General features: G+C 36.8%; 2 protein-coding genes across 2 annotated transcripts; one reads left to right on the top strand and one right to left on the bottom strand.

The window, feature by feature from the left end:
• Positions 1-7,604: 7,604 nt before the first annotated feature.
• commd5 (COMM domain containing 5) lies at positions 7,605-15,374 on the bottom strand. The gene is made up of 7 exons (XM_030145546.1): positions 15,135-15,374; positions 14,029-14,189; positions 12,738-12,766; positions 12,595-12,645; positions 12,380-12,475; positions 12,128-12,203; positions 7,605-8,062 (listed from the first exon to the last, which is right to left on the bottom strand). Exons 1-7 carry the CDS (start codon positions 15,253-15,255, stop codon positions 7,961-7,963), a joined length of 636 nt encoding a protein of 211 aa, XP_030001406.1. The 5' UTR covers positions 15,256-15,374; the 3' UTR covers positions 7,605-7,960.
• fam199x (family with sequence similarity 199, X-linked) lies at positions 15,364-26,674 on the top strand. Its single transcript, XM_030145545.1, has 9 exons — positions 15,364-15,479; positions 16,149-16,327; positions 19,595-19,814; positions 19,924-20,082; positions 21,039-21,200; positions 21,323-21,506; positions 23,527-23,630; positions 23,722-24,422; positions 25,070-26,674. The coding sequence occupies exons 2-8, from the start codon at positions 16,161-16,163 to the stop codon at positions 23,893-23,895; spliced, it is 1,170 nt and encodes a 389-aa protein (XP_030001405.1). The 5' UTR covers positions 15,364-15,479; positions 16,149-16,160; the 3' UTR covers positions 23,896-24,422; positions 25,070-26,674.
• Positions 26,675-27,121: the final 447 nt, after the last annotated feature.

Here is a 27,121-nt window from a genome sequence, read left to right as displayed (position 1 = left end):
TGTGTTCAGATGAGTGAGAGGAAATGAGGTTTCAGTGTAAAGAACAGATGGTGTGTGGACAATAAGGGCTTTTATGTGCACTCAAACACAATCGGATGCCAATTTACAGAGAAATGGAGTTTGCATAAGTCTCCCCCCCCCAAAACAAGAGAAGAGACGTTTGTCCGTAAAAGTTTGATTGTACAGTCTGGACATATTGTCAATAGATTTGACCAATAAATTCATGAACATGCAAAGGTCATTACTCAGATGAAGACATTCATTCAGTTCCTTTTCCATCCTCATCCTCAGTACGTCTGAACTGTAACAACAGCTTTCATTTCAGTATTTAACATGTGAACAGTTATTTCAAGAGAGGCTTACCCTTTGGGTCTGTGACAAAATGTTGTTTCAAGTGTTTAACCCTCCTCCTTTATAGAGCTAAAAGTATTTTATAAGTAGGGCTGTAAGAAAATATCAGTTCTGCAATATATCGTGATATTTCATTTCTCAATACTGTATAGATATTAAAAAGTACTGTATCAATATTTTCAGGTATTTATTCACATGCAGATATTGTGGAGGTTCATTTTTGTTTTTCTTTTTTGTTTATATTTTATTTATTATTATTTAACACTCTTATTAAATAATGTTCGTTCCTTGTTGGGATTGAACTAAAATGCTGTTCTAATGTTAGTTGTGAACTAATAGAATATGAACATTTGAACAGGATCTGAAACTGGAATGTCTGTAAAACAGAATTTCAGTTTGAACACAGGAACATTTTGTGATAGAACATTAGATCCTGTTGTGATCAAATAAAAATGTGTTTAGTATTTGTGCAGATTTCTGGTGGAATTAAATTCTTCAAGGAAATAATCAATTAAAAAAAAGAAACAAACAAAAAATTGCTCTTTTAACAATATCATGATATATTGTGATATATTGTATCGTGATCCTAGTATTGTGATTTGTAACATATCGCCAGATTCTTGCCGATACACAGCCCTATTTATAACTGACCTCAGCGTTTCCCAAACATGGGTACATACACTGCCAAGCCAAAAATAAAAAAAGTTTCACACACAACATTTGGACAGGACACATCTGCTGCAGCACCATTTATGCCACGGTGCCTGTTGGAACCAGTCAGTGTCACAGCATTTATTTCTGTTTATTTTTCATACATTTTTTCACCTTCTTGTCTTAATGATGGCAGAGTCAGACCACTGTGTAATGTTTTCTCCATCATGTCCCAAAGGTTCTCAGTGGGGTTCAGGTCTGGATCAGATCTGTCTCGTGCTCCCTAAACCACTCTCACCATTTTATCGTGATGAATCCTGGTCGTCTTTACGCCTTCTATCAAACTGATGGTTGTTTTAGCCTTGTGCCGCACGAAGGACATTTTTTCTTTTTAACTTGTAATTTTTTGGCTCAGTTGTCATGTGTGACTGCAAATGGGATCAAATTTGGCATAGGTGTGTCTTTTTACTCTAATTTTAAGATTTCAACCTCATTTCCTATAATAAGTCTAAAATAAGGTGTGTTTTCAGAATAATATCAATCAGTTAAAACCATTTTTTGTTTTTTAAATTATTTTTTCATTTTTATTACCTCCGCCAAGGAGGTTAAGTTTTTGCCAGGGTTTGTTTGTCTGTCTGTTTGTTTGTCTGTCCGTTAGTGTGCAACATAACTCAAAAAGTTGTGGACAGATTTTGATGAAATTTTCAGGGTTTGTTGGAAATGGGATAAGGAAGAAATGATTAAATTTTGGTGGTGATCGGGGGGGGGGGGGGGGGGCACTGATCAGCCTTGGTGGAGGTCTGCGCTCTCCGAGTGCTTCTAGTTTTTTCATTTTTATTTTTAAATTTTTTTTTTTTTTTTTAAATTTATTTTTTATTATTATAAAAAAAAAAAACCCACACATTTTGGATCTTATGACCATTAAAGTTGTGCATTTTGTTATGGAAGGCTTCAAATTGAATGAAAGCCATGTTCAATAGACTGTAAAACAATCAACTGTAAAACTGGCAGTTCATTCATGTTGTTGTTTTTAAACTGAAGCAGCAAAAAATAAAAATACATCAAAGTCAGTGTTGGCACCTGGGATAAATTCCAGGCTGTAATAACCTAAATAATCTGCTTGGCATTTGGTGTATAGAAAGAATTTCCTGTTTTTGTTTTGTCCAGGGTTCTTTTGTTCTTCCTCTTCTCATTATTATTAACAAGAATTACATGAACAATTACTAACAAATATAAAAAAACAGTCCACATAGCATGTATTATATAAAAAAAAATTTTTATTTATAGACGTTATGAAATCAGTGTTATATCCCTTTAAAATGGCACGTAAAGGATTCAAATTCCCCCAGAATTATAAGTATTTGATAGTTATGATCAAGACTGAAGTTTATTAAAAGATTTATCTAAGTCAAAATGAAAAATAATATTAATATATAAGATTTTTATGGAATTATTTTTGATGTAGACATTGCAGTGAACTAAAATGCTAATTATTTTGTTAATTAATGTAGTTAATTTGAGTAGTAGTTTTTCCATTAAAAGTGACCTGGTGAAAAAACATGAAAATGCTGCAAAACCAATGTTGCAAATTATTACCATATCCCAAACAATGAAAATGTAAAAACTTCTTCTATATTTAAAACATGAAGTTTTAAAAATTTTAAAACAAAGTATTAATTCAAATGAATAAATACAGTTACAATAAATGAGTGAAGTTTATGAAAACACTTATCTCCAATAAAGTGGAAGATAATATTCTGTACAATTTCTATGACATTTTTCTCTTTAATGAACTCAAAGTAAATTTTTTTTGAGTGAGGCACAAGGGCTCAGAAATGAGAGGCTACTCACCACATCAGCAGGTTTAAAGAGCTTCAAATAGTCGACACTGGAATGATGGAAATGATCCACGGTTTAGTGGACTGCGTATGGTTAAACAGCTGAACCAGCTAAAAGTCACATGTAAATGGTCAAGACAGCTGAACTCACAGGTCATGGTGTGAATTCCAGATGATAAATGCTCAAAGGGGTGAAAATGCTAAACTAATGTAAATAATACAATGCTTAACAAAGGATATGGATGTACAGCTGAAATGGTACAATAAAGTGTATGACAAAGTAGTTTAATTGTGTGGTTTAACAGTTGAAATAACTATAAGTCAGGGGTGTTAAACTCATTTTAGTTCAGTTCCACATTCAGCCAGATTTGATCTGCAGTGGCCGGACCAGTAAAATAATAACAGTGAAAAAAGTAAAATTATATTCTGATCAGGTTTACATCTACATAGTTTCCTTAAAAATCTGAACAACCTGAACAACTTGAATTCTTAAGAAAAACAAGTGCAATTTTAACAATATTCTGCCTCAGTTTATCAGTTTATCATTTACACATGTGCGTTACAATCACAAAAACATTTAGTAACAGACAGAATATTGGTCAAACTGCATTAACTTCTCTTACGACATTTCTGTTTGTTCATATTTGTTCAGGTTATTCACGTTTTTTGTAAAAGTATAGTTCCCTCTGCCAGGAGGTACTGCGATCACTTTGTTTTGTGTGTTTGTGTGTTTGTTTGTTTGTTAGCAACTTTATGGGAAAACTATTCTATCCATCTTTCCCAAATCTTCCCCACAGATAGGCCTCGGCCCTGGGACCAACCCATTACATTTTGGGCCAAGTAGGCCAAAGTTCAAGGTCACAACATCTACAATTTTCCTATCTCTCATCATTGAGCAATTTTCCAAAATTCATAAAAAATTCAAAATGACTCTGATTATCCTCCAGTTTGATCCACCTGTAGCTTAGAACAATATCTTGTATCTGGAACTAAACTGTCCACATCCACTGTGGAATGTGGACTCTGTGGACATTTACATTTAACACTGAAAATCCCATTTACCACACATTTAAAATTAGAACTCAACTAATATAGATTGGAATTGAATATAATTGGACAGACACATGACTGGTACCAAGCTTCAACTTTTTCTGCTGTATGGAACAACCTGGAAACTGTTGAATTTAAACAGAAATAGTTCATCCACACATGCACACTGTTCGGGGTGCTTGGCAGAGGTTTCAGTTCTCTGAACACTTGTTTGGTCATGTAAACATTTTCATGTAACTTTACTTTTTTACACCAAAAAACACAAAGAGAGAATTTGGGGTTGTCATTATTTATAGGTTATAATGATAATATTTTACTGGTTCTGACCCACTAGAAATCTAATTGGACTGTATGTGTCTGTATGTGGAACCTGAATTAAAATAATTTTGACACTAATGATCGTTAATATCTTCAGTGTAATTTTTGCATTTCACAAATTCATCCCTAGGGCCGGATTGGACCCTTTGACGGGCCGGATTTGGCCCCCGGGCCGCATGTTTGACACCTGTGCTATAAGTCATAGAGGTCAAATCATCAAAAGAGCTTAAGCTTATCTTCGTCAATGATATCTGTTAAAAATAAAGACATGTTAAACACACTGAGCAATAGGTAAAAGTGACTTGGACAACAGTTATAAACCTAAATAAATGCAGCTAAACAGTTGAAATTGCTAAGTCCTGGAGGAATGTGTGGAGGAAGAGCAAAATGTGACTATTAAAAGTAAATGTTAGTGAAATATGGCTCAAAAGAGTAAATGAAAGGAAAACACTGTTTTGTCATCTTCATTTATCATTAGTTTTCATTCATGGGTGTAAAAAAAAAAAATCTTACAAAATCACAAACACATCATCAGATATGGTTCATTTTCAATAACTGATCATGACATTTTGTGAGGAAGTCCATAAGAACTCACTTGACTGCAATTGTATTTTGGCACAATAAAGGCTGTGGATATGGAAGCAAATCTGTCTCATCAGATTTTGAATTATAAAAGCCAGTGAATTTCTAGCACTGAAATTTTTTTGCACTGAAATTAAGTATCTGAATTTTTGGTCTCAGAATTCACCTATGTTCATAAATTTAGAATAAAAAAAATTCAAATGCAAAAAATTCTGAAGCAAAAAATTCAGATCACACATCCGTGCTGACCGTCTTCCTGCATCGGTGTCACATGACCAGCCTAACGTAACTCGATTGGCTGGCTGTCGATTCGACTTGAGATAGAATCGATTGCTTTTCCTTGGTGTCCCAGATGTGTGATCGGAATTTTTTGCATCTGAATTTTTCGCATCTGAATTTTTTTTGCTTCTGAATTTTTTTTATTCTAAATTTATGAACATAGTTAAATTGAGAGACAAAAAATTCAGATACTTAATTTCAGTGCAAAAAAATTCCGTGCTAGAAATTCAACGGCTTTTATAATTCAAAATCTGATGAGACAGATTTACTTCCACATATGCAGCGGTTCAATCTCAGTGCAACCATTGAACTAATTAATGCTAATATGGACACCGTATAAAACATTGTAGAGACTATATAGTTTAAGAGTACAATACAAGGCAAGGAACATAGATTAGTACCATGTTATTATGTGTAAATTTTAAAATCATAAGATAATGTAATAAGGTACTTTTAGCTCATTACAACATACAAATGTATCATGTTATGATGAAGAAGGAAGCTCTGCAACAATACATCTTCACGTTATGACATGAAGCATTTCACGTTATGGTGGGAACATTTACAAATTTGTATGTTAAGATTAAATACATCTTGTAATAACAATGTAATAACAATGTAATAGCAGAATAAACATGTTTGGAGCCTGATATCCTTTTTTTTTTGTATAGCTAATTTTTATATTCACTGCAACTGTAGAAGTACCAATTTTTTATTTTTTTTTTTAACTCAGCTGTTTAAACTGTATTAAGGTCAGAACCTATGCATATTTATAAGAATGTGGCTTTCAGAACTTCAATGTAATGAATGAAACATGTTTAGAAGTGTCTACAGTGCAGTTTTACTCGACAGTGTGTTGGTCCATTGGTCTGTCTCCCATTGAATTTAAACTCAAAATCTCAAGAACAGTTTCACAGAATGCAGGAAAATTACTAACAAATGTTCACTTGGAAGCAAAGCTATACTGAAATGATTATGGTGATGAAAGGTCCGTGTTATTGGCACCACATTTTGTCTGGTATTAGAAACAAAATATCTCAGGAATGATCGCCTTGAGGGATTTTCTTCAAATTTGGCGTTACCTCAGACTGAAGGATGGAATGATTACATTTCAGTCAATTTCATAATCTCACAAACACAATTAAGGCCTTAACTCCCAGTAATCGAGAGAACCGCATGAACAATGCTATGATGCAAGATAGTGAACACATCTGAATGAACCTATGAATATTATTTCCTACATGACAGTTGTGTAGTTATGGAGTTACTGAACATTAAAACCACCATTGTATCTCATAAATGTTGTATTTCATTTCAGTACCAAGCATTTAAGCATAAATGCATTTCATAAGGCGACACAGTGGTGCAGTGGTTAGCACATGTGCCTCACAGACAGAAGGTCCTGGGTTCGATTCCAACACCAGTCCATGGGGGTGGGACCTTTCTGTGTGGAGTTTGCATGTTCTCCTTGTGTCTGCGTGGGTTCTCTCTGGTACTCCGGCTTCCTCCCACCATCTAAACACATGCACTGATAGGTTAATTGGTTAATCTAAATCACCCATAGGTGTGAATGTGAGAGTGTTTGTCTCTATATGTTCAGCCCTGAGATGAACTGGAGACTTGTCCAGGGTGTACCCCGCCTTCACCCCTATGTAGCTGGGATAGGCTCCAAGAGACCGCCGTGACCCTAGTGAGGATAAAGTGGGTTCAGAAAATGAATGAATGAATGAATGCATTTCATAAACTCATTTTAGCATTCATTCATAGTGGATTATATGGTCTGTTAGCTAGCCTGCTAATTCGGTGAGGGTGTGTTAATCAGAGCATTTCCACTTTCCACTGTTATACTTTATACAGTTACCAGACACAACTGTAACATTTAGGAAAGAGCTGAAATTACTTTGGTGCAGTGTTTAATAAGTGTCAAGAGTGCAGTCTGTGTTTAGCATGACAAGTTTCACCCCTCTCACGCCCCCCTATGTTGTCCAAATATGGTCATTTCCCATTCAAGAACGCATTAGAGCAGGGGTCTCAAACTCACTTTCTTTCAGGGGTCACATTCAGCCTGATTTGAGCTCCAGTGGGCCGGACCAGTAAAATAATAACCTATAAATAATGACAACTCCAAATTTTTTATATGCAAAATATAACATTAAAGTATGAAATCATTTACATTTTACAAACTATCCAAACAAAAAAGATGTGAATAACCTGAAAAAAACTGAAATTTCTGCAGAAAAATAGGAAGAAATAATAAGAAAAATTTGATCAATATTCTGCCTCAACTTATGATTTGTACATGTGCATTACAGATCAGATCTACTAAGACACAAAAACAGGCAGAATATTGTTCAAATTACACTTATTTTTCTTTAGAATTTCAGGTTGTTCATATTTGTTCAGGTTATTGATGTTTTATTATTAAAGGACATCAGAGTTTAATGTTCTTTGCAGTAAATCAAAGAGAAAAAATTGGAGTTGGCATTATTTACAGGCATAACATCATATTATTTTTTTCACATTAAACCAAGAACATTTGGAGTCATTATTTCTAGGTTATTATGCTGTTATTTTTGAGTTCAATGCCCTTGACTGTTAATATCTTCTGCACTTTGCAAAGTCATCCCAACAGCCTCATGTCTGAGACCTGTGCATTAGAGCATCAGTTAACGTGAAAAAAAATCTGAGACTTATGCGCCCTTCTTCTGTCGTCCTCTTACTTTCACACATTTAGGAGTTCTTCTCATTTTACATTGTCAACAGCGAAGTACTTCATGTTGGATGCCAACCCATCAAACATAAACATTACATTAACAGTAGTCATTTGTTGTAAATGTACAAATCCCACAAGGTACAAAGGGCATCTTAATTCTAAAAAACAGTCCTACATATCAGTCTTGAATCTTGAGAATGCTCCTCTTCTCCAGATCGTTCATCTCTTTGAGAATCAGAGCCACATTGTATCGGAGCTCCTGAAATTTCGACACGGGAAGCTGGAGAGGAAAATGACAACAATAATTCACTGAGAGTGTATCACAGGCAACAAGGGTGTACAACTAACTCCTCCTAAATCATAGCATTCATGTGTGATATTTTATTCAGGGCTGATATCTGCTAGAGGGAGAGTCACAATGACAGTTAGAGGTGAAATGATTAATTTTCATTTGATTTTTCATTTGATTTATTTATTTAGACAGGGATAATGTACATTATACGTTAACCTTAAAAAGGAGAGATGTAGAGTGCCAGGTTCTAGCACTAGTGCTAATTTCCACCTGTAGTCCCTGGGCAGGCTGATGTTATCATTAAAAAAACAGACATTAATAAAAACTAAAACAATAAAAAACAGTAAAAAAAAAAAAAAAAAAAAAAAAAAAGCATATTTATAACCCCATCTGTATAAAATATTCATTCACACCCAACCATTCACTCTTATTCATCCCACTGCAGTTTGTCACAGACTCAAAGTGATCAAAAAAAAAAAATCCTTCAACCACAGTTCTCCTGAATCAAACCTTTGTTTCCTTCATTTCTCTGCTGTTAAACATTGGTTCCACTGTTGTGTTTCACACGGACGCTTATTGTGATGCACAAAGAAGCTTCAGTTCAGGAAAACTGCAATAGGATATTTCCCTTCAATCAATTCAAGTCGATTAATCGAATTGTGAATTTTTGCATTCGCTTCAAGCACCATTAAACGTTTCAGCTCTAATGCCAATGAATGGAAACAGCAGCTGCTATCCTTCAGTCATGCCCAGACACAACCTGGAAAACACGTATCAGGTCCAGATAAGGTGAATCCATCAATAGAATCTTTACATCGGATGTTGTTAGTGCTAATCTTCTCATTACACTGTAATCTGATTATGTAAGTGCTGAACTAGGTGCAACCACCACAGTATTACAAGTCTCCCTCCTGCTGCTGTCCACGTTAACAGGACTTACATCCAAACACAGTTTAGAAACAACCTGAACTGTCCTCAAGTAGCACACACATATTTGTGACTGGAAAACATTTGGATTAGACTTAGATTATACTCCATTACTAGGTTAGAATTTGAGGTAATGCACCCATGGCACTCATTTTTTGTGAACTAAAATACAGTTTTCTCATGATAAGACAGACAGGACTAAAAACCTAATGAAAGAACTAATACACTTATTTTGGGTTTGCTTGAAGATGGACAGAAAACAGTGCAGTAAAAGTAAGGACTGTCTAATTTTCCCAGAGGCACAACCGTCCTGGAGTTCTTTTTCTGCTGTCTCAGATTTTATGGATTTTTTTGTATGTTCATCATTAGGTGTGTAAGAAAATATCGGTTCTGCAATATATCGCAATATTTTATTTCACAATACTGTATCGATATTAAAAAGTACTGTATCGATATTTGTGGGTATTTCTTCAAATGCAGATACTGTGGAGGTTCAGTTTTGTTTATTGTTCATATTTTATTAATTATTATTATTATTATGTTTATGTTTATGCATTTGGCAGACGCTTTTTTCCAAAGCGACTTAGCGATTATTATTATTGAATGAATGAATGAATAAATTTATTTTTTTGGTTTTACATCAGTCATTGTTCTCAGTACATTAATTGTAATAAACATAAAAATCAAAAAAGGAATAGGCTAGAAGCAAAATCTTATTATTATTACTATTATCATTATTATAATGAATAAACACTCTTTTATTAAATAATGTTAGTTCCTTTGTTGGGATTGCACAAAAATAATGTTTTTTTTTTTTTTTAATTGATTTATTTCAAATATGGAAATGATACAAGCTTCCTGATTGCTACTAACTCACTTCATTGCGCAACATAATATAGAAATGAAAATTCAAGGAAGCATAAAATAATGATACACACAAAAAGAAAAAGAATATGTTATAATGTGAGTTCTGAACAAAAGGAATGGGAACATTTGAACAGGATCTTAAACTGTAATGTCTGTAAAACATAATTTCAGTTTGAAAACAGGAACATTTTGTGATATAACATTAGATCCTGTTGTGATCAAATAAAAATGTGTTTAGTATTTGTGCAGATTTCTGGTGTAATTCAGTTCTTCGAGGAAATAATCATTTTAAAAAAAGAAACAAAAAATTGCCTTTTTAACAGTATTGTGATATATCATGATATATCGCATCATGATCTTAGTATTGTGATTTGTATCATATTGCTAGATTCTTGCCAATACACAGCCCTATTCATCATAAACACTTGCCAAAGGTTTTATGTTGGGTTGTATGTTTCAAATGTTACTTTGTTCCACCTGATTGTCCTGTGTAACACCTGAGACACAGGTAGATAATCCCTCTATTTACTCAAACAGTGTACGTGCGTTGCACTGTGTCATAAAAGTGTCAGCGGCCATGTGGACACAGGACCCATAAATATGACATCTGAGGGTTTGACTACTGATGGATTTAAACATCCACAGTTTGCAAAACCTGAATGTAATGGTTTTTGTTTCTGAAAATAAGAACTCCATCATGTTTCATAAATGTATCGTACACCCATACTTTCATTAGGGATGTAGGGTTGGGGGGGGGGGTTGATCTGCCTTGGCGGAGGTCTGCGCTCTCCGAGTGCTTTTCCAGTTATTCATTTTCCTTTTCCCCCGCTCTGTTCCAACAACTAGAGTTATGCAGATTTTTTACAAGCAATGCATCTTCCGTTGTTTCTGAAAAATCTGCAAATCCTACTAGAATGATAAAACCATTCCACCAAGAGATAATTCCTTAGTTGCAGATCAAGGTTATTATCATTAATGAAAACTAACGAAATGACGAAAACTAGAATTGTAAAAATATTTTCGTTAACTGTAATAAATAAAAACTATGATTTAAAGAAAAAACAATGACTAACTGAAACTGTATTGTGTGCTTATAAAACTAACTAAAACGGATAAAAATTATGGATAAAATTCCCGTCGTTTTCGTCTTTGTCAACATTGGATTGATATGAAATCGATTTATTTCCCTCAAGCAATTTTAGCTGCTAGCACCATATGATATTTAACGGTCTGTCACTTGTCGTTTAGAGTCAGCTTTTCGTCCCCACTCTACATGGAAACATGGAGACTAAAGTTGGGAGAAAACAGCAGAGTCCTGTCGGGGATTTATTTGAATACGACCGAGAAGAAAAGAAAAGATATAAAAAAAACCTAAAACTAAACTAAAACGAAGCATTTAGAAAATAACAAAAACTAATAAAAACTAGCAAACCTGCTCTAAAAACGAATTAAAACTAACTGAATTAGAGAAAAAACAGTCAAAACTAAATAAAACTAAACTATAATGAAAAATCCACAACTATCAGAACCTTGTTGCAGATTTGATGTTGGAGATGGAGGTCGAGAGCCTGCTTTAAGAAATTAGTAAGAAGCCCCTCCATAAATATTTAGTTGGGTTGAGACCTTCATATCATTTCACTCCTCATGCCATTCAGAGACCTTGTATCCTACGGATGTGATCATTGTCAAACTAGCAAAAAACACTCCACCTACTGATGCAAAACAAGAACCTGCTACACTTTATAACCAGTCCAAACTGTCTGATCCACCAAATTAGACAAATAGGTTCAGCTGAGAAACACCTCAAGAACTATTTTTGACCCTGATTTTAATTAACTGTATCTTTTCTTCGTGACTCATACCCTATATGTGTGCTTAAGTTTTTGAAATCTTTTCACACTTTTTACTACAAGCATGATTATGTTTTTCTCTATTACCTCTGCTGTGTAAAATAACAAAAGCCATAAATGTATTTTGTTGTCAGATTAAGCTATTTACATTACATTCCACATGCATTGTCCTTTAGACCATATCTGTTACAGCTCTATTACAGCCTGGCAGCAGCTACTTTATATAAACAGTTAGAGTTGTATTGAATGTCAGCAGGTACTGATTAAATATACTTGAGTTGTTATTATTGTTATTATTGTTATTATTATTATTATCATCATCATCATCATCATCATCATCATTATTATTATTATTATGATACCACACTGTTCCTTTAATTTCATAAATAGCCTGAAGTCAAAGCAGTACCTCAAACTGATGAAAAGTCCCATCTGATAGTTTCATTTGCATTAGAACTGAGGGCTGCAGGGCTCTGGACAAGGAACTGAAGAGACAAAGACAGACACCGGCAATAAGAGTGAGATGATTACAAAAGGCATGCTCTTTTGCTCAATCTATTTACCACTGACTCGTTCTAATAATCTTAATAAACAATCGAAATGATCACTGCAACTGATTAAGGTTGTTAAAATCTTATTTTAAAGTCCTATTCTTTATTACCTTGTAGAAATGGCCACATCCACTCTCCATTTAAGCTCAGCTAAAGTGGGCAGGTGTGGATCATTCTGCAAGGTCAGTGCCTCCAGAGCTGCTCGGCTGCAAATACCAACAGAGGTGTTATGTAAAGTAATGATCATGTGAATTGCATCATCTATAACAGCTGTATACATCTATAACTACTCTGAAAGTCATCAATAAGAGCAAATGAAACATACCGATTTCCAAAGACCACGCTGGAGAAATCTGTGATAAATTCTTCGGGTATTCTGTTATGAAAAAATGAAAAAGACCAAATTCAATACTGTGTAAAAAAAAAAAAAGGTGATATCAAAAAGTGATGGTATTAAAAATGTCTCACCTCAGGTCTCTGAGATCTTCTTTAAAAGCCTACAAATGAAAACACAAAAAGAAAACAAAAAGCCAAAATATAGTATGTTAAAGAAGAGGAACAAGTCAGTGTTTGCTGCCCTAAATATACACAACAGTCACAATTGTTTTCAGTTCTTCAGCTTGATTAATTCTCTGCTTAGAAATAAATTACTATAAGTGGTCATTCTACTTACCACGTGCTACAGATTTGTTTTATTTTGTAAGTTTTGTGTGCATTTGGGCTCAATGTCCTTTTTGTAACACACCTTTTTCATAGCAGACTTTATGAAATGTCCTTAACCTCCTGAGACCCAGGAAATGTCAGCAAAGTACCAGCTTTTTTTGTTTTTTATTAAATAAGTGCCTATATTGGAAACATCATGATGCAACAGTTTTTTCAGATGCAGTTTTTAAATTTTTTATGGAATGTCCTTTGTGGTGGAGAGTTTTCTTTTCTTTTTTTTGTATAAAGTTGTGAAACTCTTGTCCACAAATGTGGACAGAAAACCCATTGCAGAGTCTTAGGAGGTTAAGTCAACTCACCCAGAGGTCATTACTTTTCCCTAATCATGCTCTGGATTTTTTGGGGTAAAACTCATACAAACACATCTATCAACTTCAAGTGACCTCACAAAATCCTAAAAACTCTACTCCAAATACACTTTTGGTTTCAGTTTGTCTAAATTTCATCATCAGTACGTGTACTGTGAGACTCATTAATGGATTCATTTTCAATAAAATGGCCTAATTTCTATGTAACATCCAAGAAACTCAGGATCATTTATACCATAGATTTTTATAAAGAGATGATGGTGAAATCATATTGAAAAACATAAACAACTAGTGTTGTGAATGAAACAATGGTTGCTTAAAAAAAAAAAAAAAAGAAAGAAATTAGAAACAATACAGTTCTATCACATCTAGAATGTTTTTGGCACAACATAAAAAATTTAAAAAAAAAAATGTATGCCTAAGATCTTAATAAATATAGCCTTGGAGCACCACTGAAAAAACAGTTTTGCTGAAATATTCCCCAAGAAGGATCAACATATGATATTAGTATTACTTTTCCTGTTGATTTTAATGCATGTCTGAACAATATTGTTTTGGTTTCGTCTCATATCTATTGTTTTATGTAGTATCTATAATATCTGTTGTATAGGTAAATAAACACTGCGCTCCTTCATGAACTCGGTATAAGTCTTCATATTCAGGTCCATGACCTAAATATTTATTTATGTTAAAATGTTAGACATTAGCTTTGTGTCATCATCTCTTACTTCCTGTTTAAGTGATGATGTGGGGATGCGGATGGCATCAGACAGAACTCGGTACATTCCAGCCACAATGTGACTCAGCCTCTCCTGAGAGATGACGCTGCTCTCTGCTATTGACTTCATCACCTCTCTGCAGTCCTTCCCCTCCAGGGCACTGACCACAGCTGGAGAGACAACCATTCAGATGTCAGGGCATTTATTATTCACCCCCTGTTGAGAATCACAGGGGCTCAGGTCTGATTACAATATGAATCACACAGATACTCTGAACACACAGTCACTCCAACACTTAAAGACATTTGTTATGCCCAAAAAACTGAATCCTTATGATGAGATGGGTTTCCTAAAAGATAAACGTCTGGTTCTTGTTTTTTTCTTTCATGTAAATAACTAATGGACATGTTGTTATGTCTATAACGATACATGATACATATAGCGATAAAAAAAAAAAAAAGATAAGATGGTACTTTCGGAGGTTAGTATTAAAGCAGGGTTTTTCAACCTTGGGGTCAGGACCCTACGTGCGGTCACCTGGAATTCAAATGGGGTCGCCTGAAATTTCTAGTGATAGATAAAAATAAAAATAAAAAACTTGCTAAAATATATATATATATATATGGTGAGTTGAGAGGGACAATCACAGAACACAACAGACATGACAAACTGTGGTTGTGAAACTGCAGCACTGTGGTTCTGTTTATCTGTCAAATGTTCACTGTGGTCAGTTTCAGATGCTGCAGCTCTTTCATAATCCATAGTTTGAGTTCTTGTTTGTTCAGTATTAATTGTCCTCCTTGTAAATCACAGCTGGACTGACTGGACAGATCCTGACGAAGGAAAATAAAATTCTCCCTTTGTGCAGTAATCTACACCTGGATTTACTGCCTCTGTCCACAATAATAGACATTATATAGACTAAATGTCATCCAAAATGAACGTTTATTTGCTACACAGTATAGCAAACTATTGCATGATCTAAAACAAATTAATTTTAGCAAAAAAAAAAAAAAAAATGTCTGAATGTCTGGGGTCGCCAGAAATGTGTGACGCTAAAATGGGGTTAGGAGCCAAAAAAGGTTGGAAACCACTGGATTAAAGGCTAACGTTACCTTTCAGTATTTTCCTGAATGTCTCCTGGTCCACGTCCTTCAGGTTTTTGGATAATGATTCAATTTCTGGTGGTATCCTGCCACCCAAAAAGCTGGAATCTTTTGTATGGCTCGTAGACATGACTGATAATGCGTTGAAAAGTGAATGTACATATAAAAACTGATAGATAAACTCTACAGTGCTATGTATGCTAGCCCTGTTTACGTGACCACTGCTTTTCTTCCGCAGTGACGTCACGTGACGTAGCTCCCGGGAGTCTCGCGGTGACAGCTCAGCTCATCGATAGAAAAGAAAGGATTTGGAAATGGAGATGGCAGAAAAGACCGTTCTTTAGACGACTAAAGGTTGGTTTTTACGTGCAAGTAGGCTTTAAATTTCAACTGTGTCGTGTTAATAATCAGTTCGGAGACGTTTCTGAGGCTAGAGAAGCAGTACATTATGGCTTTGTCGCTTGGTAAATGTTACGTAAACGTTTGGAGCATTAGCAACCAGCTAGTAATGTTAGCTGGTGTTGTGTTCCACTCACAGGCTTCCTATTCGATGTGCTAGATGCTCAAGTAACTTATTGTAATATATACCCAACTAAGTGTTGTTTATTTGATGTTAAATCTAGATATATGTTTTATACCGATAGGTTTACGGGCTTGTTTTAATGTTATTTGTTTAATAAAATAGCAGTTCAGGGGGTGCTTAACTTGGACATCTGGCATCGGCAACTAAGCTAGCGTTAACCTAGCTAAAAAAAAATCCCTTTTAACGTCATTAGACCATTAAAACTATAGATACACACTGACCAGAGTTTCTCTTTGACGTCATTTCAGTCAAATACTCGTTCAGCTTTGTAAATGTACATTTTATTCAGCAGCATTGGTAATTTAGTTAATGAAGTAAATAATGTAACTTTAGGGTTAGGGTAGCTTTAGTAACCTCGATGTCAAATACAGTAAGTACAGCATTAGTGCAGTTTATATCAAGGGTACGTGTAATTTTCTCTTTCCTTGCATTCGTTTCAGATACACTTAGCCATGTCAGAATCTCTTTATGAGAAGTTTTTGGCCCCAGAGGAGCCTTTCCCTCTCCTCTCACAGAGAGCCAATCTCAGTGATGTGGGGACCCTGGATGTCAGCGATTTTGGATGTCAGCTGTCCTCTTGTCACAGGACAGATCCTCTGCACCGTTTCCACAGTAACAGGTGAACTGGATGTGTGACTACATATCTGCATATATATATATGTGTGTGTGTGTGTGTATTTTTCTACCATTTAATGGTCTGTCTACTAAATGCCTTTATCTCACTAGTGTAGGGCTTAGTCCTGATTGTATACCTTCTGTACAGTATGCACGCATGACCATACATTTATTCAGCAATAGCAATTTAACAATTAAACGTTCTGGTAAATGGGCTTATTTCTTTTACTATGAAACTGCTTTGAGTGGAAATATGCAAGAGTGCATTAACAAAACATAAGAGTTGACCTAGATAATTGAAGTTTAACCATATTGCGTAATGTATCGTTTTTATAGGGTTAAGGTTAGAGAAACAACTTAAGTGCTTACAGTTCAGAGGAGTTGAAAGAACTATTGGTTTTGTACTGTACTGAGTGGTAAAATGTAGTTTAGTAAATCCATAGATATCCATAGATAATAGATACTAAAGCTAATGTATCAGCACTAGTATTGATTGAGTTCTTAACTTGTATCACTGTTACATGTACCAGTCTTTGTATCTAAAACAATCAAGACAAAAAGAAAGAACAATGAAAATGTGTCTTTTAATTGAGGCACCCAACTGGTCAGGAAATATAATGCCTGTACTTAAGAACATCAAATGAGAAAATGTAAACTGTGTGTGCGTGTGTGTGTGTGTGTGTGTGTGTGTGTGTTAGTGTAAAACACATTTATCATCTCAGTTAACCAGAAGTAAAGCAGGTATTGACCAAAGCCACATGACGTCACGGATCACATGATTTATGTTTAGATGGCCATATTGGAAGGCAACCCACAAGTTAGAAAGAGAAGTCCCAGGCTTGTTAGACAGGTAATTGTACTTAATAATTTTAGTCATGGTTAACTTTTGTGCAGTAATAGACTGCTCAGACAGAGCAGGACATGATGAGAAGTCTTTCTACAGGATCCCCTCTGTTTGAACCAACCAGGGAGAAAAATATAAGGAACTTAGTGCCTAGAGACAGAGTACCAAGTATGGTAGTAGACCTATGATCACCTGTCGGCTGTATGTTGCGTATAACCATTAAGAGTGGCGAACAATAGGGATGCAACGGTACAGGTTATCCATGGTTTGGTCCATATTGTGGTTCTTGGGTCACTGTTCGGGTGCAAGGACTGGCTGGGGCCAGACGTGGAGCCCGAGCTGTGCGCCGTGCCCTTGGGCTCAAACGGGGCTGGGTGCAGGGTGCAGCTCCAGTGTTCTGGCTCGACAGGACACTGGCACCGGCTGGCCTCTGTTTCTGGGCCGTGCCGTGAACCATGACTGAAGAGCCACAACAGGTGACAGTAGGTCTACTTTGTGTAGGGGTATTGGTATGAAGAAAGGTAAAAAAAAAAAAAAAAGATGTGTTTACACATCTAAAGTAATGATTGTTTTGGTATGTTATATATCTGAAAAATGTAAATGTTATACATTTTAGGTGTTCCTTAGAAACTTTAGAGCACATGCAAGACCAGGAAACCTAAGCCTATTGACACTCAGTAAAATTAACTGCTTGTTAGCCTTAGTTTTGCTTTACTCGCTGTACTCTTTGAGGTGATGCTTCTGTAAATGCTTAATAAGGTTAGTTGTGTTGTACTTTGCAATGCTGCCGTTGCTTCTCTAAACACATGCTTTACAGATACTGCAAATGGCAGTGGAAGCTGTTGGCATGACAAGTGTAAAGTATTGCCACACCGTTGACCCTTTGCTGTTAGCTGCTTCCATGCTAAATTACTGTTAACTTTAATTTCCCCCAATCAAAGATCTCTACCACAATGAATAACTCGCCCGTCGCATTAACAGTGGCATCACAAAGTGTGCGACACAGATCAGCAAAGTGATGTGATGAATAAAATAAGCACTTTGGATCGGCACTTCTTTACCGATATCCGATCCAGCATTTTTCAATGATGGATAAAAATGTGTCATGACGGAATGTTTACGATCCTGTCCGTCATTTTGACGGACAATAAAAATGTGTAGCACAACCTCTGGTGCAGATGATGCAAATGAACAGAAGGAAGAGGGAATCTGATCAGGTTTGTGTGTTTGTCATTGATCAGCTGGAGGATTGGGAGGCTTTGTGGATATAGCCCATGGATGATATTTCCAGATTCTGTTGCTACATCTCATAATTACATTTCATTCTTCCTTCTGTGCTGCCCCATGCATCATATCCAGTATTATCCTTGGAGTTCATTAACAGCAAAGTCTCACTGTGTATCAAACAGAACTGAAACAAACTGCATAAATGATCTTCAGTCCTCTATTTCTCTGTTCTAAACAAACCATTTCCTTAAATATGAGTTTCATGCTTTATGTGTGTTAATCATGTTAAGATTCGATATGCTATCATGTTATCATAAGATAAGTTAATATGTTCTAAAGTTCTAATGTCATATTAACCTGAAAATGATCACATTGTAACATAAAGATTGTCATGTTATAATGTGAAACTTTTCACATTATTAGGAGATACTGACCAATTGTTATTTTCCTGATATAGCATAATAGGGTTAGGGTTAATTAAGTTAATTGACATAATACACTTCCATAGTGTTTAACTCTACCCACCACATCATTGAGAAAAATTTCAACAAAGTTGGAAACAGGCGGCAGTGGTGTTGAAGAGGGGCTGAATGTCCTGCTGTGGATGTGTGACAGAATTACAAACATTTATGCAGAAGCGTATGAAGCTCTGAAAGGATTTGTTTGAAGTCTACTTAACATCAAAAATAAAATCAGACTGCAGGGTATTGTGAAGGTGTGCAGCAGAATCTCAGGAGTGACCTTTAATGACCTTACACACCTGCATTAGGTCAGAACTCTGAATAAGGACTAGTGGGTCCCGAATGACCCCAGCCACCCTCTATGGTTGCAGCTTTCATCTGGTCGCAGATATGCCCCACCACGTTGCAGGGCCTGTAGGCATAACAACTCTGATTCTTGCTGCTATCAGGTTCCTGAATAGTGTGTGATTTGTGTTTTTTTATTGTGTCTGTCTTTTCTTTTTTGATGTGTGTTCTGCTGGCTGTACAATAATTTGCCCCTAAGAGATAATAAAGTACCTTGAACCTTGAACTGAATCTGTAGACTGCACTGAGTCTGGTGATTTAATGCATTATTTAAATTTCAAAGTGATGAATAAATGAACTGATCAAGTACTATAGCTGTTGATTTGATATGTGCAGCAGCATGGTCTAAATTTGTCATAAATTAATGTATCTGTCCACCCTTTGTTCCATCCAGGTGGAACCTGACTTCCTGTGGGACCAGTGTTGCCAGTTCAGAGTGCAGTGAGGAGCTCTTCTCCTCCGTGTCTGTCGGAGATCAGGATGACTGTTACTCCCTTTTGGATGATCAGGAGCTGACATCGCTGGACTTGTTTCCAGAGGGTAGTGTTTGCAGTGATGTTTCCTCTTCCATCAGCACCTACTGGGACTGGTCTGACAGCGAGTTTGAGTGGCAGGTTGGTTCTTAGATATTTGTTATGCAAACATTTCAATTAAACATTAGTACTTAAGATACGAGCCCTGTGGTTCTCTGGTTTCTCATCTGTGTGATTATTGTTCCTCCAGTTGCCAGGCAGTGACATAGCCAGTGGCAGTGATGTCCTTTCTGACATCATTCCAAGTGTGCCAAGTTCACCCTGTCTGTTTTCCAAGAGGAAGCCCAAGCCCCACCCCCACCGCAACCTGGACGAGCTGCCATGGAGTGCCATGACCAACGACGAGCAAGTAAACAAACTGTGTTCTGTCATACTACAGCATAGGGTTCGCAAGTATTACAGTATAGTCAATGGTGGATTTCAGTTGGTATTATTACATTATTTAAAGGCACATTTATTCCCTTCCCACTCACTCAGAGCTGTGAATACGGCATTGTTTGTTCGGGGTTGGTATTTGTTTATTCACTGAGTTTGAATGGAGGCTGGTCTGAAGTGTCTTTCTGGGTTGCCTTACTTTTATTAATTTTATCTACTGCTATTCAATGTTTCTTCTTATTATAGCCCCTCCTCTGGGGCAGGGGGGGTATAATATATAGGCTACACCCGGAATTCCATCCGTCCGAAATTTTTTCCAACCCATTTCGTGGACACTATTCACTTAACTGTTTTCTAATTCAGCATACATGTTGTTTATCACTAAGTGGGGTGCAGTGCACAATTTGATGGCTAAATTAAAAAATGTTTTTGGTTTTTTACAAAATTCTTGAAAATTTCAACTTAGCAAATTTGTTCAACCGATTTCTTGGACAGCATTCAACTGATACTTTTTAGAGTTCACGCACATGTTCTTTACATGTGCCTTTCAGTTTTTTTTTTTTTTTTTTTTCATATTTGAAAAGATTGAAAGTTAAGTCTCAAAATTAATTCTGGGGTAGGCAGGGTATCAGTGAGCAGGAGGAGCAAAGTGTTGTGTAACCGGGTGGGGGTATTGGTAAGCTCCACTTACTTTTTCGCTTGTTTCTGTAACTTCCCAAGTCCAAGTCTGCTAGGTATTTTCCACTCAGGATTACACTTTGCAGTGTATGGGTGTACTATAAATGTTTGAAGCTCATGTTTCTCAGGCAGATAATAGTTTTGATGGTGCAGCTGAATAACGTGAAAGTCTTACTCAGACATGCTACTACTTTATAGTTTTCACAGAATGTAACTGTCGACCCGATGACTCTGAATGCTGTGTGTTTATAGGTGGAATACATTGAGTACCTGAGTCGGAAGGTCAGCACAGAGATGGGCCTCAGAGAACAACTGGACATCATTAAGATCATCGACCCCTGTGCTCAGATCTCCCCCACTGACAGCGAGTTCATCATAGAACTCAACTGTCTCACTGATGAGAAACTCAAGCAGGTGAGCAGTGACTGTGCAACACCACATCACATACAGGAATACTCCTCTGACAGATGAAGCCCGTATGCCAGAATGGTCGTTTACAGCAGTGCTTCATTGTTTGTGCTGTGTACTGCTATCAGGTGAGAAACTACATCAGAGAGCACAGCCCGAGGCAGAGGGCCAGCAGCACCAGAGAGGGCTGGAAGAGGAGCAGTCACAGCAGCGCCAGCACTGGAGGAGTCAGTGGAGCCAGCAGCAGCAACGCCAGCATGGTCAGCTCAGCCAGCTCCTCCACCAGCTCCACAGCATCCAACTCTGTGGCTGGTAAGCTGCTGCACTACGTATTGAACTAGTGGTTTTTTGACTGTAACAGTAGGGGCAACTGTTGTCATGTTGGTCTGCTCTTAAGGTGGTAGCAGATGTGATATGACAGCTGAATTTTATGAGAGGGATGTAATGTTTTAATAGGATGTTATGTGTGTAACCCACCACCTGTGGGATTTTAAAGTGTCTGAAGAAGCAGTGAGCAGTTAACAAAGAAAGGAGTGTGGAAAATGAGTGGATGGGCAGAACAGTGAGGGCCAGGAGGTCCTTTGAGCATAAGAGCAAATCACTGATCATTTGTGTCTAGGGCTGTGTATTGGCAAGAATCTGGCGATACGATACTGGGCTCATGATACGATCACAATATGTCATGATACTGTTAAAAAGGCAATTTTTTGTTTGTTTCTTTTTTGAAAATGATTATTTCCTGGAAGAATTGATTTACACCAGAAATTTGCACAAATACTAAACACATTTTTATTTGATCAGAACAGAGTCTGTTATGTCACAAAATGTTCTTGTGTTCAAACTGAAATTCTGTTTTACAGACATTACAGTTTAAGATCCTGTTCAAATGTTCATATTCTATTAGTCCAGAACTAACGTCAGAACAGTATTTGAGTTCAATCCCAACAAAGGAGCTAACTTTATTTAATAAGAGTGTTAAATAATAATAAATAAGATATAAACAATAAAGAAAAATAAAAAAACAAAAATGAACCTCCTCAGTATCTGCATTTGAATAAATACCTAAAAATATTGTTACAGTACTTTTTAATATCGATACAGTATTGTGAAATGAAATATTGCGATATATTGCAGAACCAATATTTTCTTACACCGTTATTTGTGTCTTGAAAGTAAAAGTGATGTAATGCTCAAATGAGGCTTGAATATTTATGTAGTTACTAGTGTGTAACCCATGGCAAACCACTGGTTCTAGATGTGTTTGTTTTTATGCTGGGGAGGGCTGACTTTTGGGAAAAGATGTTAGTCTATATTATATAAGTACTGACATAAAAATTGTTTGGTAAGCAATTCTTTAAAAGGTCAACGACAATTAATATAGTAATAATTTGCAGGCGCGCCAGCAGAGTGAAATTGTGAACCACAGGGTGGGGGGTGAATAATGCGTCGTAAGGCGGGGGTTGTAACCCCCCCCCCCCCCCCCCATGAGTACGTGCAGACCATACAACCGTATGTCTTCTCTTTCCCTTTGCAAAGTGAAAGTGAAACTTAACATGCGCTATTAATTCCTCTACTTCTCCCACTGTTGTGAAGCTCATTTACTCTTTCCCTACCTCCTGAAACTTTACAAACTGTCATTTGAGGGGGCAGGATGTTTGTTTAAGCCCCCACCCCCCACCCCCATAAGCAGCCCCAATACTGATATGTGGGGACTGTACTAGTAAATGCAGTGTTCCTGTTTTTAACTTGGCTTCTTGTCATGCAGTGTGGTATATTGCTTTTGTGATTGTAAGGCAGTTGTATTCCAAAATGACTAATAGTTCTGAAGATATTGGTCCTATCAACTTACCGAGATATTTAATGTGGAGATGGGACTATTCCTCAACTGTAGGTACCAAATTGGCCAGGTAAAAACATCTACGTTTGCCAGAATCGTGGCATTTGTATTATGTTTTATCTTGGAAATTATGTGGGAACCTGTTTTTGGTTCAGTGCAAATGGACAAAGCCAGTATAATATGGGGTTATCTTAACCCTTTAAGCACCAAAGCCACAATACTGTGACAAGCCACATAGAGGAATGAAACACAAAGCTTTTTGAAAGCTTGATATTAAAATTTGAGTTAAAAAAAACCCCAAAAACTCTGGCCCCTAAAGGGTTAATAACTGCACTGTAGTATTTAGTTTGACTGTTGGAGTGTCATGAGCATTGTTTGAGATGACTATGCACAGATCCAAACTTAAATTAAGGGTGAAATATTGAAGTAAAATAATGAGCAGTTTGAGTTGTTTGGAGTCCTTCTTGTTCATCCCAGTGTTTGTTTGTGTTTCAGGGGCTACTGCTTCAGCCTGCAGTGGAAGCAGTGTTGCCAACATAAGCAGAGCTCACAGTGATGGAAACCTCTCCAGTGCTGCAGAACGCATACGAGACTCCAAAGTAAGAACTCTGTACAGAACACATCCAAATAAAACCTGCTCTTCTGTTTGTAAATGACGTGTTTTATCCTGTTTCCATCGTGTCCTTTCAGAAACGTTCAAAACAGCGTAAACTTCAGCAGAAAGCCCTTCGGAAGCGACAGCTCAAAGAGCAACGGCAGGCCCGCAAGGAGCGTCTGAGCGGACTGTTTCTGAACGAGGAGGTGCTGTCGCTGCGGGTGACGGAGGAGGACGACCACGGAGACGACCTGGACATACTGATGTGACACCAGTGAACCAATCAGTGCTCCCTCTACGCCTGCTCTCTCACCGCCAAGCCGCTGCCATAGAGCATCCAGACCGCACTAACCCATTCACCCAACCACACAACTGCATGTTTTAGCTTTGAGTCGTGGCTCGTAGTAACGCATTTTTTAAGATGGACGTCTGATGCCAGTAGCTTCTAGCATAGCTTGAGATACATTTAAAGTAGTGGTGCTGGTGTCCAAACATATAGCTGCTCTTGTCTAGTTAGCTCTGCTAGTCGAGCTCCGGTAGCCCTGCTGAAATACTGCGAATACTTTGATAGTACTGACTTCTGTTTTTGTTTGCGTTTAGATGGTGCTAATGCATTACAGCCTAGAAGCTTCAGATGTGCATTCACATCCACCTCTAATGTCAGATACTTGAGCTCAGTGTAAAGAGCATAAAGCTGCTTCTACATGTGACCGCTTATGTCCGCTGCTACTAATAACAGCCTTCAGCTGCAGAAGGACAGATCAGGCACCAGACCATGGAGTTAGGCCACTCTCCAGTAGGGCTGGGTATCGGCAAGAAGCTGGCGATACGATACAAATCACAATACTAGGATCACGATACGATATATCACAATATATCATGATACTGTTAAAAAGGCAATTTTTTTGTTTGTTTCTTTTTTGAAAATGATTATTTCCTGGAAGAATTGAATTACACCAGAAATATGCACAAACACTAAACACATTTTTATTTGATCAGAACTGGATCTAATGTTATATTGATATAACATTAGATTTTTAGATTTAGATTTTTTGGATCATCCTGTGTTAAAAGTTAAATTCTGTTTTATAGACATTATAGTTTATGATCCTGCTCAAATATCCATATTCTATTAGTTAAGAACTAACATCATAACATTATTTTTGTGCAATCCCAGCAAAGGAACTCCCATCTGCCTCTCAGACAGTAAACAGTGCTTTTAGGATGCTTCATATAACCATTATTTAATGAAACTGTTAAATAATAATAAATAAGACATAAACAGTGAAGAAAAACAAAAAACATAAAAACCTCTGCCATGTCTGCATTTAAATAACTACCTAAAAATATCGATACAGTACTTTTTAATATCGATACAGTATTGTGAAATGAAATATCGCGATATATTGCAGAACTAATATTTTCGAACACCCCTACTCTCAGCAGCCCCTCTGCAGTTCATTCACAACTATCAAATCATCATTTCTTTACTATTTAAACTGTTGAAGAAGCAAGAAGTCATAGTCATACAGGTTGCTTCTAGTGACAGCGTACTAAAAAAAAATGGTGAGTATAGACATTTTCTTTGTAAAGCTAAGTGTTCTTAATGAAGTATCTTCGCCATTCGGAAAGCTCCTAAGGTGACAGAGGAGTAGTTTAGAGGATGACAAAAAAGGAGAAAGTGGCAGGAAGAGAGAAATGACAAATTCACTGAATGACTTTGGTAAAAACTGATGAGACGGTGCTCATACACCAACATGCAGGAGCATAACTGAATGTCCCATGTGCAATATTTAGAGGTTTAATCGAAGAAATTTAATGATCGTGTGTAATTACCAGAAAACGACAACTATTGTGTTTGTTATGTAACTGTTTTGTGGTGGTCACCATAGCGGAGGGTGTTGCTTAGATGTAAATATTAGACGGTAATACAACAATAAGGGATTGGAACCGACGACGTGCATTTCTGTCGTCAGATGGGTTTGTGGCCCAGTCCTGCACCTCACGGCTGTGTCCAGTTGTGCTCATCAGTTAAACGGCAGCACATCCACAGACCCTGAACCCTGCAGGGCTACACACAGCACCGTCAGCGGGTTTCTGTTCTGTTTTTGTATGAAGACGAGAAGAGCTCCACAGATGTTCTAGGTGCAGAAGTAGAGGTGGGAGGCCGTGAAGTGAGCCGGTCTGTCGTTCTGTCGCTGAGCGTTGTGCTCTCATTTCACTCTTTAAGGCTTAGAGGGAGCACTGAAACACTGCATGTTTTCAACTGTCACCTACACCACCGCCTGTGGTCCGACGACTAACAACTGACATTAACTACTAGAGTCTGTGTTGTAAATAAAAGATGAATAAACATTTACTGCTTGCTTTCAGGTTTGCCCTGGTGATAAAGGTTTGATTTCCAGCTTTTCCTCTGTGTTTGTATAATAGACAAAAAGAAAAGTCACCTGACCCGTCTGGAAAATGCCACTGGTTCTTTTCTCAGTGTGTTGAACGATTCTTTTAATGTCTTGTTTAAGTTTTGTCTTACTGTTTTTTTTCTGTTACCACTCCAACGTTTTTCATGTATGTATCTGTTTTGGATTGATTCGACTGAATTTGGTGAAATTGTACTAGCAGATTTTCCTTTGCCCTTCGTGTCTGCCCACGTACTGGCTGTACTGGCTGTACTGGTTGTACTGGGGTTCAGTGCTGAACTCCAGCTGAACTTGATTTCAGATTTGTAGCAGTAGTGACGGTAGTATTTTCTTTCCTGTTTAACTTTTTTTTTTTTATGAAATGAACCACTGCTTTGTAAATGCTCCCTGTGGACTGAGCTCAGGCTCTCATCTTTATCCCTTGTATAAAGTTCTTAATTGCAGCAAGTATGTTAAAATCTGCTTTGTGTATTCTGTAGTAATTAACTAGTAAAGCTCTATTTTGGGAAATAAGACAATTTTGAAAAAAATAAAATTAAACAGGCCTCCTTGTTATGCAACAACTTGTTTTTTGTAAATAAGATGCCATGTAATTGCTGAAAATAAATTGTATTAAACATGATGAAGTTGATTTGGTGTAAATGTTTTGTTCTCATTGTTTCAAGTCCCATCAGCTGTCTGTGCTTTTGTATCACCACAGAAAAGAATTGTTTTCTTATGTAGCATTAACCTCCTCAGACCCAGCTATGGGTCTTCTGTCCACATTTGTGGACAAGAGTTTCACAACTTTATACAAAAAAAAGAAAAGGAAACTGTCCACCACAAAGGACATTCCATAAAAATTTAAAAAAACTGCATCTGAAAAAACTGTTGCATCATGATGTTTCCAATATAGGCACTTATTGAATAAAAAACAAAAAAAAGCTGGTACTTTGCTGACATTTCCTGGGTCTGAGGAGGTTAATGTTCTCTGTAAGCTATAGGAAAATGAAAGAACTACAACTCCCAGTGTGCACTTAAGCAAAATTACAATTACTGACAAACGGGTACTGTTTGTCATTCTCAGTATCTCTGTGTA

Source organism: Sphaeramia orbicularis, chromosome 10 (genome assembly GCF_902148855.1).
Source record: "Sphaeramia orbicularis chromosome 10, fSphaOr1.1, whole genome shotgun sequence".
Classification (NCBI taxonomy): Eukaryota; Metazoa; Chordata; class Actinopteri; order Kurtiformes; family Apogonidae; genus Sphaeramia; species Sphaeramia orbicularis.
The sequence above is the reverse complement of the archived record's forward strand: the minus strand, read 5'-3'. Positions and strand labels throughout refer to the sequence as shown.